Raw genomic sequence first — 15,556 nt, 5'->3', positions numbered from 1 at the left:
GCACAATATTAGCACTTTCAAGATCCTTCTAACTGCATAACCAGTTTAATGGATGGATAAACTGAGAAATAAAGATGATTCATGACTTGCTAAGGGCCAAAAGTAGAATTTCTGACAACTTATGCTATATGTCAGATTTAACAAGCACCACTCAACATCCTTTACTGCACTGCTGCACTGGGCATGCACTGAGGATCCTCCCCGTGCAGCCTCTGCATATCAGTGGGACACTTGGGGTGCCACTTACTGTGGGTTGTCACACTGCCGTGTCCTGTACTTCACCCCGGTGCCACACGTGCGGGAACAAGAGCCAAACTTACTCCATGCCCCCCAGTGTCCATCCTGCTTCAGGACATCTGGTGTGAGCCAGATGCAGTGACCTTTAAAGCAATGCTGAAAGAGAAAATCGGATGTCAGAATGATTAGATGATTAACTTGTATCAGATGAGAAGTTGTTATACCACACATTGGAATTTCAGGCACAAGGTCTGGATTTTTTTCTCACCTCTCCAGCAGAAAGTAGAGGGACTTGCTGTCAGATTGTGCCCATGATCCCAAACTCACTCAGATTTTATGAATTTACATGTCAGTATGCACATGTGTGCGTGCAGGTTTTAAGGCTACCAAGTTTGTTAAACTGTTCTCAGTGTTATATTTCCTCACCACCTGTCTGCAGAGGGGATATCATTTAAGGGAAATGGCAGAATCCCATATCTTGGAGGCTAACAATAACATCCTGGCTCCACTACTGCCTGCAGCCTCTTCAGGCAGCACTGTCAGGAGCTCTGGCCACAGCACCATCCTCTCCCACAGCCCAGCCACTCCCAAATCCACACACATATTCCTACAATAAATGTGGTCAGCAAAGTGTCACAAAATCAAAGCCAGCTTGCACTGTAGACATTAATGCTATTAAATAAAAACTTCTGCAGTGTTGCCCTGGAGATCTCATAGTAAACCTGACCAAAATAGCAGGAGGCATTCCTTAGGGACAGCCCTGGACAGTCCTACAGCAGCACAGTTCATCATGCCCTACCACATTTTCTCCTTTATTTTACCTGGTTTTTTAATACAGTTATTCTGCAGCAGTTGAAGCATAGAATTTGCTACATTTCCCAAACCACTAAGGTATTTATTTTATTTCTTTAAGAGCCTTCATAGCTCCAGTACTGATCATCTCTACTGTCATCTCCTGTTAAAGAAACCTGTCAGTGCCTTTCCACCAATTTCTCCAGTCCCTAATCAAGGAATTTTTTCTCAGCTGAAGTCAGAAAGAATTCTTCTCAAGGATCACAAGATTCTGGCCCCTTTTAGTACTATTTCTGCTTTCATAAAAGTCTACTGATGAAGTGTGGGTGCTGGAAAATATATTCCAGCAAACAAATGACTTTGCATGAGACTGTCATAGTTTGTCTGCGTTAACGGTTACTGCCGGGATGAGAGCTCTGGCTGAGGAGCACAGATGGCTGCAACAACAAGTGAAATCAGTCACTTACTTTCCTTAACATTCAAGTCAACAACAACATTTTACACAGCTTAACAAGCCCTGGAACGCAGGAATTTGGCAGGCTGCACAAGACAAGCATATGGCTAAATGCATGCTGCCAGCAAAAACAAAATCAGAAGATATATAACAGGAGAGCGTTCCTGAGCATAGAGCGATTAGTGATCTGGAAGGCAAATTTAAAAGTGATGGATAATCATTAATAATGCTGAATTTAAAGAGAGAATCATTAGTAAAATGGTGACAAGGCACAGCTTACTGATTCACTAATCTGCTCAGTGACTGGCTCTTTATTCATGCAATTTATTTTGGGGCTGATTTGATTGGACAAGGAGTAGAAGAGAGAGTAGAAATAAGGTTTCAACTATTTTTTTCTTTCCCATGACTTCAGATATTCGAACTCAAAACCTATGAAATAGATGAGTTACCACAAAGCCAATTATACCAATCCTGCTCCAGAGCTGTAATGGGCACATTTTTCTTAGATGTTTGACTGAACAAGAGATAATTCAGCAAAGCATGAAAGAAATGCAAAATGCTAATACATCCTTTGCTTTTTTTGGTTTAGAAGCTAAGGGCTGTACCCATCAGGGGCTGTTTACTTATGGCTTTAGAGGGGTTTGTTTGAAAAAACTGTTTGAGTCGTGGGGCCCTGCACAGCCAGGGAACCACTCAGAGAGGTGGGGGAAGCTGGCAATGCTTCAGCTTGTCAATAGATATTTCAGCTGGGCTTGGAAGCAGATGTGAAGTGACAGCTCCTGATCTGTGCTTGCTCACACATCCTTTTATCAGGGTGCTGCATCTCTCAGGTGTAAGGTGACAGCAGTCACCAAATCCATGTCAGGAGCCATTTAGCCTATGTTTATTATGTGATGATCCAGAATCCAGTGCTTGGGCTCATGGAGGAGAGGGAGAGACGTGATGACACTGTGTTTCCCAACCTCTTCCCTGTTTTACTCAGGAACAGCGGGATGTAGGTTTGCAACAACCTGTAATAAACCCCCTCTCTGACATTAGGACTGGTCCCTGAACTGGACGGCAAACATTGCTGTGTAAAGGGAAGAGCAGCACTGATTTTTAGTGGAGAAGCTGGTCAGATGCTGATTGTTGGGAAGCTGAGGCAAAGCTATTAGGAGACAAGCATTTATGTAAAATGAGTCATCCACAGCTCTGCCTTTTTTTGTGGAATTAAAAGAAAGAAGCCTACAGAAAACAAAATGATTCACTAATGAATCTTACTCTGTGCAGACCGTGCAAGAAAATGCATGAGAAGGTAAAACCAGAGAGAGAACAATCTCCAGTGTAATATGGGAAGTTAAAGCCAACCCTTCCTATTGCTACTACATTAACTACATAATGAGGTGGGAAAGAGCCAATTTCAAGCACTATTCCCTTCATAAACAAGGGGTTTCACTTAAAGAATGAAGCATTTTAAAGCAATTTCTTTTTATAATGAGAAAAAAATGGGTAAATGCAAATTGTTTTCTTAGTTGAAGACAAGACGACTTCTTGCAGTCTCGCCTATTTTTCTGGCAAACAGGACAGTCCAAAACAAGTGCAATTTCCAGGACAGGGAGCTTAAATTTCTTGCAGTAAAACATTCCACTGCTGTTTTCAGCAGTTCTTTGAAACAACTGCTGTGTATGCCAAAAAAAGAGCCAGTGTGTTCCTGTGGGCTTAACACATCTGCAAGTCAATTTTCCAAGAAGAGACTTGAAGATCTTCTGTGGGTATCTGTAACTATTTTATATTGAGCAGTGATGGGCATTGCTCTGATCTCCTCACTTGACACCCCAGGCATCTACCAAGTAGCCCCTCACACTGCACCATGGCTGGGGGTCCTCTGTTCTCCTCACTCTTCTGAGGTCCCATCAGGACCTTATTTATTTGTATTCTCCATCACACGCAGGCTGGCCTGCTCTGCTCCATCTGTTTGAGAATAATTAGTTGCAAGGGATGAACTGAAAGTTCCAACACTAAGGACTACTCTGAGCCAGTAAAAGTTTCTTCAGTGGAGAATCAAGTATTCTCCCTGTTTCTGTGGTGACTAACACAGCACACACTCACCCATCTGTCTCCTGTCTCCGAGAGAAGCTGAGGTCAGCTTTCTCAGTGGGAAATTATCTGGATGGCTTTGAGCACACATTAGTGTTTTCAGAAACCTTTTTTCTTGGTCCATTTTTCTTCTCAAAAATATCTATTTATTTCAATATTTAATCATTCCCTTCCTTTCCTGACAGAGTAAAAAATCATTCCAAGTTTGACTCAGATCATCTCACTAGGACAGTGCAAGCAAAGAGAAGACCTGCTAGGTTTGTGCTGGATCCTTGGCACAGAAGCCAAATCCAAGAGCAACATCAGCCTGGTCGGCAGGGGCAGCTACCAGGCTCTTACCTCTCTCCAAGAAAAGAAAAAAATGAGGCTCAGGTGGTGCAAACCTTGATGTTAGTCACTGCAGCAAGCAGATGGACTCAAGCATGTGATCTCCCTGCATGACTGACTCTGGGTTTTATTTCTACCCTGTGGAGAGCAGTTAGCTACTTCAGCCGACATAAATGTCTCCCCAGAAGAGTAATATTTTTTTTAAATGGAATAACAAAAAATGATGATATATTTCTGAAGTTTGCCTGGATTCAGAAGCCTGAGGCTAACAGTAGAGCTGACAGAATTGTATACAAGTAAATAAATTATCAGCTGACAACATATGTTTCCTTTCAATCTACAGAATGCCAGGCAGAGTTAAGTTTTGTGCAGTTATGTCTTGTCTGCATGGTTTACTATAGCAATTTATGGAGTATCTCTGACTCCACAGTGACTCTGAACCTCCATGTGCTTAACTTTACACACTGGAGTTATTTCATGGACCATCATCAAAGCTTCGCAAAACTGGTAGAAACTTCCCTCTTGCTATTGAAAACTCAATCTGATTTTAAAAGATCAAGTTGGGAGCAATAGAAATTATTCTATTTCCTTGAGGATTCTGCCAAAATAGTAGTTTTCTTTTCTGTCTGGGAAGCTCCAGGAGAATATGTTATTTTTTTATCTTTAAACCCAGCAAATTATTAGTTTGCCGCCAATTAACATAATGGTTGCTCAGTATCTTCATTTGCACAAGAAGACTTAATAAGAAGTTTTTTAAATGGCAGAACCTTGCTCTTTTGGTAACTTAGTTCAAATAACCAGATGCACAGAAGAGCTTACATACATTTACATAACTATACACTTATCTGTACACATACATGTAGAGTAATACACAGCATTAGAAAGCCTCATCTTCCCTTTCAAAGGGCTGGTGCCTGGGTCCAGGACACAGCCTGGGTCTGCACAGACATGGTCCTTATCATCCTGCCTGCCAAAAATATGCTACAGATTTCATGTCTCCCATATGGCTGTTCTTGCCCCTTGACCATCAGTTAGGAAGGAGGCAGCTGGACTGGAGTCTCCTCAATGGCATCTTGCTAAATTTGGGATCAGTTATCAGTTATGTGAACACCAGCCCTAGGTGAGAACATCCATGCACCACATGCCGTGTTCGCCTCCCCAGCACCACTTTCATTTCTGGCATCCGGTCCCCTCAGCTGCAGCAAAGCCAGGATGTTTCTGTGACACATCAGCAGTGTTGTGATTGGTTTGTGCTTAAAATAGGCCCTGGGAATTGGAGGTATGAAATCAGGAAAACTGCAGGTTTCCAAAGTGGGAAACAAATGAATCTTTCTCAATCAGCATCTTTAATTGCTTATTTCTTGTTTCTGCATTTTTCTTTTCTGACATGATTCCAAAGAAAATAGGAAACCATGTTTGAAATTATTTTCCTTTTTCTCAAATGCTGATGAGGTATCATGGGAGAGGTACCTGAGAGGAAGCTGCCCCACAGCAACTGAGTCCCAGCTTTGGGCAATAAATGCATTTTACAGCCCTGTGCATTCAGGCAAGAGGCTCTGGTACTGTCCCAGTTGGTGAAGAGAGTGAACAGGGGAAGGCAAAATCAAGGGCAGGGATGAAAAGGAAAGGAACAGATGTAAAAGCACTGATCTGATGTACCTGTACTAAAAACACCAACATCTAATAAATACACTGGTCAAATGCTGAGCTCAGATACATAAAGTCAGCTATATAACCTTCAGAACTCACACTATTTAAAACAACCCAAACCATTTAGTTCAGACTGCTGAGCCTTATCTAATAAAATGGTTTTCATTTTACAAAATTTTCTCAGGTACTTCTGGAAGGTGGCAGCAAGTTTATTTATCAAAAAACTGGGACAGCTCCCTTGAGAATAAAACAGTCAGAGTCCTATCATCTACTGAAACTTCAGAATGTGCACATACTCTCTTGCATCTCTGCTGAGCTCAAAAGCCTGGCTGTCTGCACAGCTTGCTGAAGCCTTGGATCCCAAGTTCCAGTCCAAAGAAAATTTTTACAGCTGAGTTGCATAATATCCTGACAAACTGTTTATAATGGAAGCACTGACAGATCCTTAACTGTAGGGTTACAAATTCCTTTTTTCTCCTCATTTCTGTTCATGTACTAATATGAATGAATAGCTCAGGGAAGAGAGTGATGCAACAAAATGGAATATAACTGTATTTTTCAGTTGGGGGTCATAAATATTTTTAATGTAAAAATCAAGATAAAGAAAAGTGTATTCAAATAAATTGTCTAAAATTTTGGATTGTAACGTAATTTTTTTTTAACAAGAAACAAAGCTGTTATTACAGGAATAGTTTAAAGAAGAGAAAACCAGAAGGGAGTGGTTTATATAGAGCATGAATTGCTGGGGAATTAATTTAACATAACATTTTCATAAAAAAGACTTTTCAAACCATAACAGCAGCTGCTAATATGGTTCATTTATCGCATAAATGATGTCATACACTGGGTTATAAAAAAACCTTTCCAAGTAGCAACATCTTCCTCTCCCCCTCAGTCACTGCATCCAAAGCCTAGGGAAGCCAGATTTTTTTCAGCAGACTTCAAAGGACTTGGAGTTCAGACCCACTCTGAGCAGAGTGTGATCTCCATGGAGGATGACTGGGGCTGGGAGCAGCTCCAGCGTGGTGGTGAGCGGCCGGAGCTCTCTGAGCCTTTGCCACCTCACACCATCCCTCCACAGCTCCTCATGCCTCCCTGGGCTCTCATCAAACCAGCAAATCCACCTCCACAAACCTGCCCTTCTCCCCTCACAGTCCCTCTTGTGCTGTCATGTTGGTTCTCTCTAGCTGGCACTCAACTCCCACATCCATCCTTTCCCTCTGGGAAGCTCCAGCAGCTGTGGCTTGACCGTGTCTCCAGCCCCCACTGCTCTCTGCACCCCCGCACAGGGGAGGCCAGTCAGCACCACAGCAACATTGCTGGTACAAGCACAACACCCTGACCTCAAAAGAGTCGTAGGAGAGAGGAAATTTCCCCGGTTTTGGCTTTGCTACAGAGACTTGCACGGGGCAGACACTGCCATGACCTGCCTGAGGACGGGGTTTAATGGTCCCAGAGTGGCCATGCAGGACACACCAGCCCTCACCCCATGCTCCCCGTGACACTTCACCATGCCATAAATCGAGTCTCTCCTGATGGGAGAGAATTTGCTGAAAGTCCTTGCAAGGAGTTTGAGAGATAAAGCTAGACATCTTCTTTAGTTTCAATGCTTCTAGATGGTTGTTTATTAAGTCTTATCAGAGGAACACAGCCACTAGCATGACCCAGGTACAGCATAGAAGGAGGAAAAGTAGGAGTGAGACCAATTATCAAGATTTACACAGCCTTTTAAAGATATTTTAATCAATAGTTACTAAAAACGTACATTATTTTCACTTTCTTACCAATTATTCAGTAACAGGACTAGGAACTGCGGAATTTTCTATCCAATCAATCCAAACCACTTTTACTGCAGAATATGGAGTAGTAGAAGAAGAAGAAGGTCTAGAGAACAACAACAATCCTCCATTTTGATATTTTTTACTCTTATCTATTTACTATAAAGAGAAGCCTAAAACCTCTAAATTTTTCACCCTGTGACAATCTTATATAGTAGTCTATCACCTAATTCACACCACTGTATTTTCTAGTTGTTGTCTGACTGTTGGTAATTTTTTCCAAGGTTTGAAGCTAAAACAGTGTTGTTCAGGGGGGGTAAGAACCCTTAGAAACAGGCAGAGAAATATTCTCGGCACTCTGGGTTCCTACATCCCGCTCACACTGCTCAGAATCACAGAATATTCTGTGTTGGATGGGACCCACAAGGATCATCAAGTCCAACTCTTGAGTGAATAGCCCCTACAGGGATCAAACCCATGTGTTACTAGCACCATGCTCTAACCAGCTGAGCTAATGCTCAACACTTCACTTGCACTCAGGAGTTTGCCCCACATCTCAGCAAACCTCAGGTGCTCCAGACAGGTTCTTCTCTTGTTCCTCTTGATTTTGCACACAAACACACGCAAACACACATGTGCATGTGGGCACACAGGGCACCAGCTCTCACCTTTCCTGGTGCACACATGGTCCCGTCCAGCGGAGGCCCTTTCTTTGTTTTGCAGAAATAGGGGTTCTCAGGGTGGCTACACCACAGCTGCTTGCACGGATCAAATGTACGGAACTGGAACACAGGAAAAAAATCAGAGTGGATGATGCTTTGAGAGAGCTCCCACTGGAAACAGCAACAGAAGCTGCAGTTTGGGGTGATCCTTTCCTAAGTATAAAATGCCAGCTGTTAGCACTGATTCCTGAGGAACACCGTGATGTCTCTGGATTGAATATTTGAGTTTTCATACAGAATCATGACTCTGAGGTGAGATCCCACTTGCATGTGATGGAATAAAGTCAGGCAAAAATAGTTTTACACAAGTGAGCTATCAGTTTCCCCAGGCAGTGAGACACACGTTGCCTTTTCTTACAGCTTCTCCAAATGGGGCTGCTTCATTTGGCAAACAAAGAAAAAATCCTTGTGCACCCATGGGAGATGGAAATGAGCTGCTCAGACTTTAGCTCAGCTGTTGTAATCCCCTTCTTAGGGGGATGGAAATCTGAGATCAGGTCCCCAATCCATGAATAAATCGGCATTTTACCTACAGTGCAATGGCTTCTATAGGAGAGGATGGGAACCACCCACCACAAAACATACTAAATCATGATGTCTGGACGTGCTTTTGGCTATTCTGAACAAAGAAGAATAGAAAGCCTCCATCTCCCAGGCTCTGGAGGATGGCTGCAAGAAAAGATTCTCTTTGGCTGGGACATTCTTCCGAGGCAGCATCAGAGGGAATTGTGTCAAGACACAATACTACAGCTCATGCTCTAAAAGTTCTCATCCATTATCTAGGGACAATGCTCGGCACATATATTCCTGCAGATGGGAATGAAAACAGAAATGTTATGTATCAGCAGCTGCCAGCAGCTGAAAACATCTCTTTCCATTTTACATTTTGTTCTACTTGAGGAGCTGGAGGTGGGAGGCACAGCCCTGCTGCAGAAGACTCTATTTTCTGAGGCCAGTCCACTGAGAATTTTACTAATCTTGCTTTGCTTTAAATTTAGACTTTGGCTCTTGTTTTCCTCATACACAAGAGCCAAGCATGGCATCAAGAGCCCTTGCAAGTTGCTTTACTCACTGTCATGCATTTTTTTTCTTGCTAGGTATCAAAATGCATCACACTTTCCATAAAATTGGATCATAAAAGCATGCTGCCCTGTGCTAGCACTACGAGATGTGGCAGCAAATCCATCTCCATCACATGGGGTGGGAGTTTTGTAGCAAAACAACCAGCTTCCAGCAAGAGAAGGCTCAATAACACAGCAAGTTTGTTGGCTTGAAAACTACAGATATTTATGAAACTACACAATAATTACTTCTGTAATTCCAGTTTAAAAAAAAACCAAACCAAGAGACATTTAGAATAACATATATGTCAACATTCAGTTGTTAATCCTTGCTTACAGCTAAGAGGGCACATCATCTTTCTTTGTGGGCTTCACTACTCCGTCCCTGTTAAGGACATTTCAGAGACACTTAGACCACTCCTGGATGAGAAATAGCAGAAGCTAAAGTTAAATACTCACAGCTGTGCACATCATGTATCCCAGTCCAAAGTCAAACCGGCACTGTTCGTTCATGGAGTAGTGAATCCCTGGCAGCTGTGGAAGGGAAGGCCAGTCATGTTCGAAGGGATCATCCCGCAGACAATCGTAGGAACTGCAACAGGCAAAAATTACAGGAACAGATGGGGCTGTGAGGCTTGCACAGTGTTTGTGGTTTCATTGCCTTTTTGTTCCAAACAAAATAGAGCCTACTATTTCTCAGATGTTGGTCCTGAAGAGCAGCTAATATTGCAATTATGCTCACATTCACTTTTAGCATGTCATATCCACCTTCAATGGATTCTACACATCTTTTTTTGAAGCCCTTCCATTGTAATTTTCATTTAGCTTGCAGGTAAATTCCTATCAGTCTCCAGGCTCCTTATGTGAAAGGAATCCAAGGAAGAATCCACATGAGACCAAGAAGAAAAGAAAGTTTAATTAATTTTCCATTTGTGGAATTTCTTGCTGTCTGCAGCTGTCTTTCAAGTGAGGTTTCAAAAGCAGAGGCCAGGGTAACCAGCCCAGAATACCACTGAACTTACAGTTTCCCTGTGTCCTCCCTGAGAAGCAGTGACTCATTTACAGACTTACAGAGGTGCACTTTGCTGCCTACATTAACCATTTGGGTTTGTTCCCTCTTTCTGCTTCTCCTGATCACCCCCAACTCCATCCATAGTTTAAACTAAGTTTCCTTTCTGTGGGATGAATGTGAAAGTTTCTCCTCTGCTCCTAAGGAGTGAGGATGGCCTGTAGAATTACATCTGACCAAGCCATGTCAGGACAAAGGACTGATGCCAGTACCACCAAATGGTTAACACGGTGTAAGTATGGGTTGATTCACAGCACCAGCACAGTCCACAGGCTCTCTGAAATGTCTCCCAGTTATTTAACAGACATGAGGACACAATACACGAGCCTATCCTGGCAATCATTAAGGTTGCCTTGAAGAAACCAATAGCTGAAAGCAGAATTTTGAGGTTAGATTTACTTCAAAGCAAACCATCATTCTGCTTTGTTATAAGACATTTTAAAAAAAGTTGTATTTAAAAGAATGTAAAGCTGCCCCCTAGGCCAGATGATTTTTATTTAATGGCTAAAGCTATGGAGGATCTTGCTAATAGAAACAATCACACTTCCCTCACAATATTTTTATTCCTTATTGCCACACCTAAAATAGCTACGATAATAAAAATACTGACAAAAAGACTGACTCATGTTTACTTCATGCATTTTGCTGCACTTTTTCCTACTCAATTTCAGGTTTTTCTGGTTATCATAGTAGTTTCCCCATATTTTTCCGTACAACTTGCACATAACAAGTGGAAATTTTTCTTTGTAAGGAGCAAAACAATGGTCACAAACAACAGAATGTGCCAGGGAACTCCAGCACAGGTCTAATGCCTGAAGTGTCAGGTCCAAAAGGAAGGCAAGGGGCATGGATGAAGGTGTTTAAACAGCTTTTGCATTTAAGGTACTGAAAGTAAAATTAACAACTGAAGAACTCATTCTAGAAGAGTGTGTGCTCTTTAGATATCTACTAAAGTTGAGAAAAGCCCTGAGTACTTAAAGGGCAGCTTTTCCTCTCTAGGCAGCACTATCTTGTCACTGACAGGTATCATAAGCAACAAATGGCAAGACACACACCATGCTGCTGGGTAGCCAAGGAACTCCTCCACTTACAGATTACAGTAGGGAGGGAGGAAACTTAGCAATGAGATTCATAACAGTGCCTTCCATCACCCTTGAGAGGGCAGTAAATACACCTTTAATGTCCAGAAAATGCACAGATGTAAATGAAATGAGAATAATTTTAAATGGACCGACGTCAAACTGAACACGAGATGCATAATTGTTCTTACACACTCCCTCCTGGAAGGGGAACAGCTACTGAAGAGTACTCACTGGAGATAGCGGTTCAGCTCCTGCTGGCTGCAGCGGGACCAGTGGAAGCGGTGGAAGGCGGCTTGCACCAGGGGGGCCATGATGCTGCCCAGCCGGACCTCGTCCCCACAGCGGTTCCCTTGGCCGTCGTGCTCCATTCCTAAACTGCCCCGCACACGACAGAGACACAACAGTGACGTTGCAGATGGGCTCTGGGTGCCCGAGTGCTTCCCTCTCCCCAGTGTCACCAGTGGTTGATGCCAACACACTTCTGAAGGCCCATGGCCCTTGTCCACATGAGCAAAGTCATGAGAAGTAAAACAGGGTGAGGCTGAAGCTAAAGAGTTGGCCTGAACTAACTCCCACATGGAAGGATTGACCCTTGAAAGTACTTTCATGTCATTAGCCTAATTCACTTTCAAAAACACTAAAAAAAATTTTTTTGGACTTCTGTACACATGCACATTCGTGAATTAACACAGCTAAATGTGAATCCATTTCTGAATTACTGAGCCTGTCCACCCTCCAGGAATACTAATAGAAATGTACTCTTGCTCTAATCTTGAGCTATTCAGGAATTTATATAACTTCTAAAGAAATCACACCTCAGCTTAATTCAAAGTATTTTGCAACTGTAGACAAATCCTTTGCATGGCAAAAAAGGAAGGTGCCACACAGCAAGCTAGTTGAGACAAGATGCTGCTGTTGCCCAGGAGAAATCCCACATTGTTTAAATGTGAAACAGCCTGGAAACTGCTGGGTGCTTTCTAGAAAATTACCCCAAGTTACAGATATTTTAAAATTTCTTTTTGTCTTTATTATGAACATGTTTGCTTCTTTCCTTTGTTAGGATCTTATACTGCATTTTTAATAAGCACTATTGGATTAATATGGGCAATAACTCTCCATAATTAAACCAAATTAACAGACTGGGGCTGAATATGACTTGAGGGATTACAGACTTTCTTCAGTGTTGTCTCTTTTAAAGCTTATGCTGTGTTCTTTTTAATCCTAATTCAAAAATTCTGGAATCGAATACTATCTGGGTATCAAATAGATGTCTCTGTCTAAGATATGTTTATAGTGATTTCAATAAATTTTGGCACTTTATTGTTTAAAAAAAGAGAAAGGGCCTGAAGGCTTTCTTAGGGAGAACAGAATAGATGGAAACTGTTCAGAAAAAGCCTTCTGGTAACTATTATTCTACCAAAGAGAAAATGGGAAATCAGTGGGAGTTCTCTGTAAACAGGGAAACGAAAAAGATCTGGGAGAAACCAAAGCTCTGACAACTGCTGCCCAGGCATTGGTTCAAATCACATCAATAGGTAAAATAATTGCATTTTTTATATGAGATACGTAGAACAGTTGTAACTGCAGTGCTTGGCACCTCGTTTCTATACAGTATTGTTTCCTTTATCAGCAGTTACATATACAGATTATGTGCTTATTTAGTATGGATTGCTTGCAAGAATACTGTGTTCCACTGACTAAGTGAATTCATATTTCTTTATTATGAGTACTTTACATTTCCACCAGGAGACTACAATACATCATTCAATCTAGTCCCACAGCAGCCCTGGAAGATATTTTGGTATTAGTTCTTTTTTCCACTTGAAAATCCCAAAATATAAAGTTTACTTAAGATCATAAACAAAGCTTTGTGAGAGCTGAGACCTGAAACCAGAGTTAACCCAGAATATTGTTTCTTAACATCGTGTGCATCTGTCCAAAGTCATCAGCATTTGTCTGTACCAAAAACCATTAAGGTACAACACAGATGTCCAGTTGTACTCACACATGTCCAGTTTCATGAGCCACCACAAATGCAGATGAAAAGCCATCCTCATGGTTGAGAGTGCAGCTTCGGACAGGATGACACATCCCAGTGACGGGAGCGTAGCCTGTGAGAAACACCAAGTGTTTCAGAAAATGAACAAGTACAGAAAGACAATGCTGTGGGAAGCTCTAGAGCTAGCATCTGTCTTTTGCTGTGACATGAGTATAGCTGAAGTGGTCCTCTCAATACACCTCTGCCGCCAAACATTTAACAATATGCTTCTCCATCTATGAAACAAGTGAAACCAGCCTGTTGAACAAATTAAAACTTCCTGGCTCACCAAGAAAATTCTTGTCACCTTTTGGACTGTCCTACAATTGCTTTTTCTAAGTGCATAAGACAACAGAGGCAAAGGACACCACATGCTGCTCTGTGGAGGAGCCCAATACTGTTCCAGCCCTCAGGGAGCAAAGCCCCAGCCCTGTGTTGACAGCAGCTCTGGCCAACTCAAAATGCATGGGAAAGCTCTGAGATTTCTCCCCTCTGGTGAAAAAACTGATCTCACAGGAGGCAGAGGCCTGAAAAACAGAAGAAAGTGGACAGCGCTTGGCTCTGCTGTTCCAGGCCTCTCCATAACAATATTTCTTGGCAATTCGACTGTAACACAGCAACAGCTTTGGAACATTTTAAACACAAAATCTACTCTTTAATGTTTGGGCATTTTCAGGACTGTTTACATATGGATCCCATTTTCTTGGCTTCAGTAGGAGCATGGAAATGATCCAATAGGTAATCAGTAAGAAAGGATAAAATAATAAGTGAAACAGTTACAACTGAAAATGGCCCAACGCAGAGCTCTTGGGGAAAGAAAACATTGAGCACAGCTCAGCAGAAGATACACACTTAAACTTTGCATGACTAACCTGGCTCAGTGATAAATGCAAATGCAAAACAAACCCAGACACACACCTTGCATGCCTGATGGACCAAAATCCTGCCTGGTGAGGAAGATGGCGTGGTCGTGATATTCTGCGTGCCCAGTGTCAGGTTTCTGTTGCAGGTAGGCCCAGCGACACACATTCTCCAGGCTTTGTGAGGGGTTCCCAATCTCTATCAGACTCATAGACTGCACACACACAGGGAAAAAAAGACACCAAGAGTTATTTATTGAAAGCATGGGCAATTTTTTTCCCAACTTTTTCAGGCACTTGACTAAATATCCCATTTCCATTACAAGTTTGGTCTTAATTAAGAGATACTTACACTTCAGAAATAAATTTTACTGGACCAAGAAAGCAAGAAAATAGCTAAAGTTCATGGTTAGACTGTGATTTCTGCACTTAACGAGATCTAAGATATAACAAAAGAAAAAAAAAATAAGAGAAATAAAAAGATGGGTATTTTAATGACAAAACTGATACTGGGTTGTGCACTCTTATTATTTCTATGCCTCCCTGGCATCAGTTTACATCACTTTATTGTCTCTTTACCATCTCTTCCAGTCTGGATATACAGTTCCTGATGGAGCCTGTGTCCCTTGTGGAAACATGGCAGGTCTCGACCAGCAGAGACTGACCCAGTGTGGGGAAGAGCAACGTCTAATGGCCAAGGGAAGGCAATCACAACAACTGCAGAGAGCCAGCACCCTGCCCTGTTCATCAGCTGCTTTTGTCATGAAACTGAGCTGTTTAGGCTGTTCTGTCAGACCTTGGCACGCCCCTCTATGCTGTCGGTGTAAAACTAAGGGTACTTTTTCAGCTGTACTTGAATCATTACTTCCAGAAATGGACTTTCTCAGTGACTGTCTTTTAAACTGCATTTTCTTTATCCCTTTACCCATTTGAAGATCATTCAGAAGGTAGAACATATAACTTCCCACTGTGGGATGCCATCTCCAACCACACATTACATGGGTGGTGAACTGACATGGCTTGGCTGGCTCCAGTGAACTGACGTGTTAGGTGAGGTGCGAAGGACAATTCTCTTGAGCAAGAAAGAGAAAGATATTTTAAAATCCAACTATTACATTTGTCCTTTTTTTTTTCCAGTGGTACTTTCCTAAGAGTTCCCAGCTAATTCTGCTTGATACTGTGTACTGCTAAGACTTTACAAAACTTATTGTATGTGGGATACTATAAAATGTATGACTAACTGACCTGTCCCAGGCCTTCCAGGATTTGTAAGAGCTACAGATGTGAACCCTGGCTTTTCATTTGCAAAAATTATATTACCATGACAACACTGTAATCATAACAAAATCCACTACAATTTAGATGCTGTACTGTACTGCAAGCGTTCGTCATTCCAAAATACTTAATGTA

General features: G+C 42.0%; 1 protein-coding gene across 1 annotated transcript in view; it reads right to left on the bottom strand.

Annotated features, from left to right (window-relative positions):
- Positions 1-15,556, bottom strand: part of LOC121658123 (A disintegrin and metalloproteinase with thrombospondin motifs 2-like) — a 177,625-nt gene that overhangs the window by 23,846 nt on the left and 138,223 nt on the right. Inside the window, exons 6-11 of the mRNA XM_042014622.1 lie at positions 14,205-14,361; positions 13,254-13,359; positions 11,480-11,623; positions 9,557-9,689; positions 7,983-8,096; positions 248-393 (exon numbers count right to left, since the gene is read on the bottom strand). Of these exons, the coding sequence (XP_041870556.1) occupies positions 248-393; positions 7,983-8,096; positions 9,557-9,689; positions 11,480-11,623; positions 13,254-13,359; positions 14,205-14,361 (800 nt within the window). The remainder of the gene's footprint in view (positions 1-247; positions 394-7,982; positions 8,097-9,556; positions 9,690-11,479; positions 11,624-13,253; positions 13,360-14,204; positions 14,362-15,556) is intronic.

This window comes from Corvus kubaryi, unplaced genomic scaffold, assembly GCF_017639235.1.
Source record: "Corvus kubaryi isolate FWS band 111438036 unplaced genomic scaffold, C.kubaryi_AGA036_p1.0 split2-37374, whole genome shotgun sequence".
NCBI classification, from domain to species: domain Eukaryota; kingdom Metazoa; phylum Chordata; class Aves; order Passeriformes; family Corvidae; genus Corvus; species Corvus kubaryi.
The sequence above is the reverse complement of the archived record's forward strand: the minus strand, read 5'-3'. Positions and strand labels throughout refer to the sequence as shown.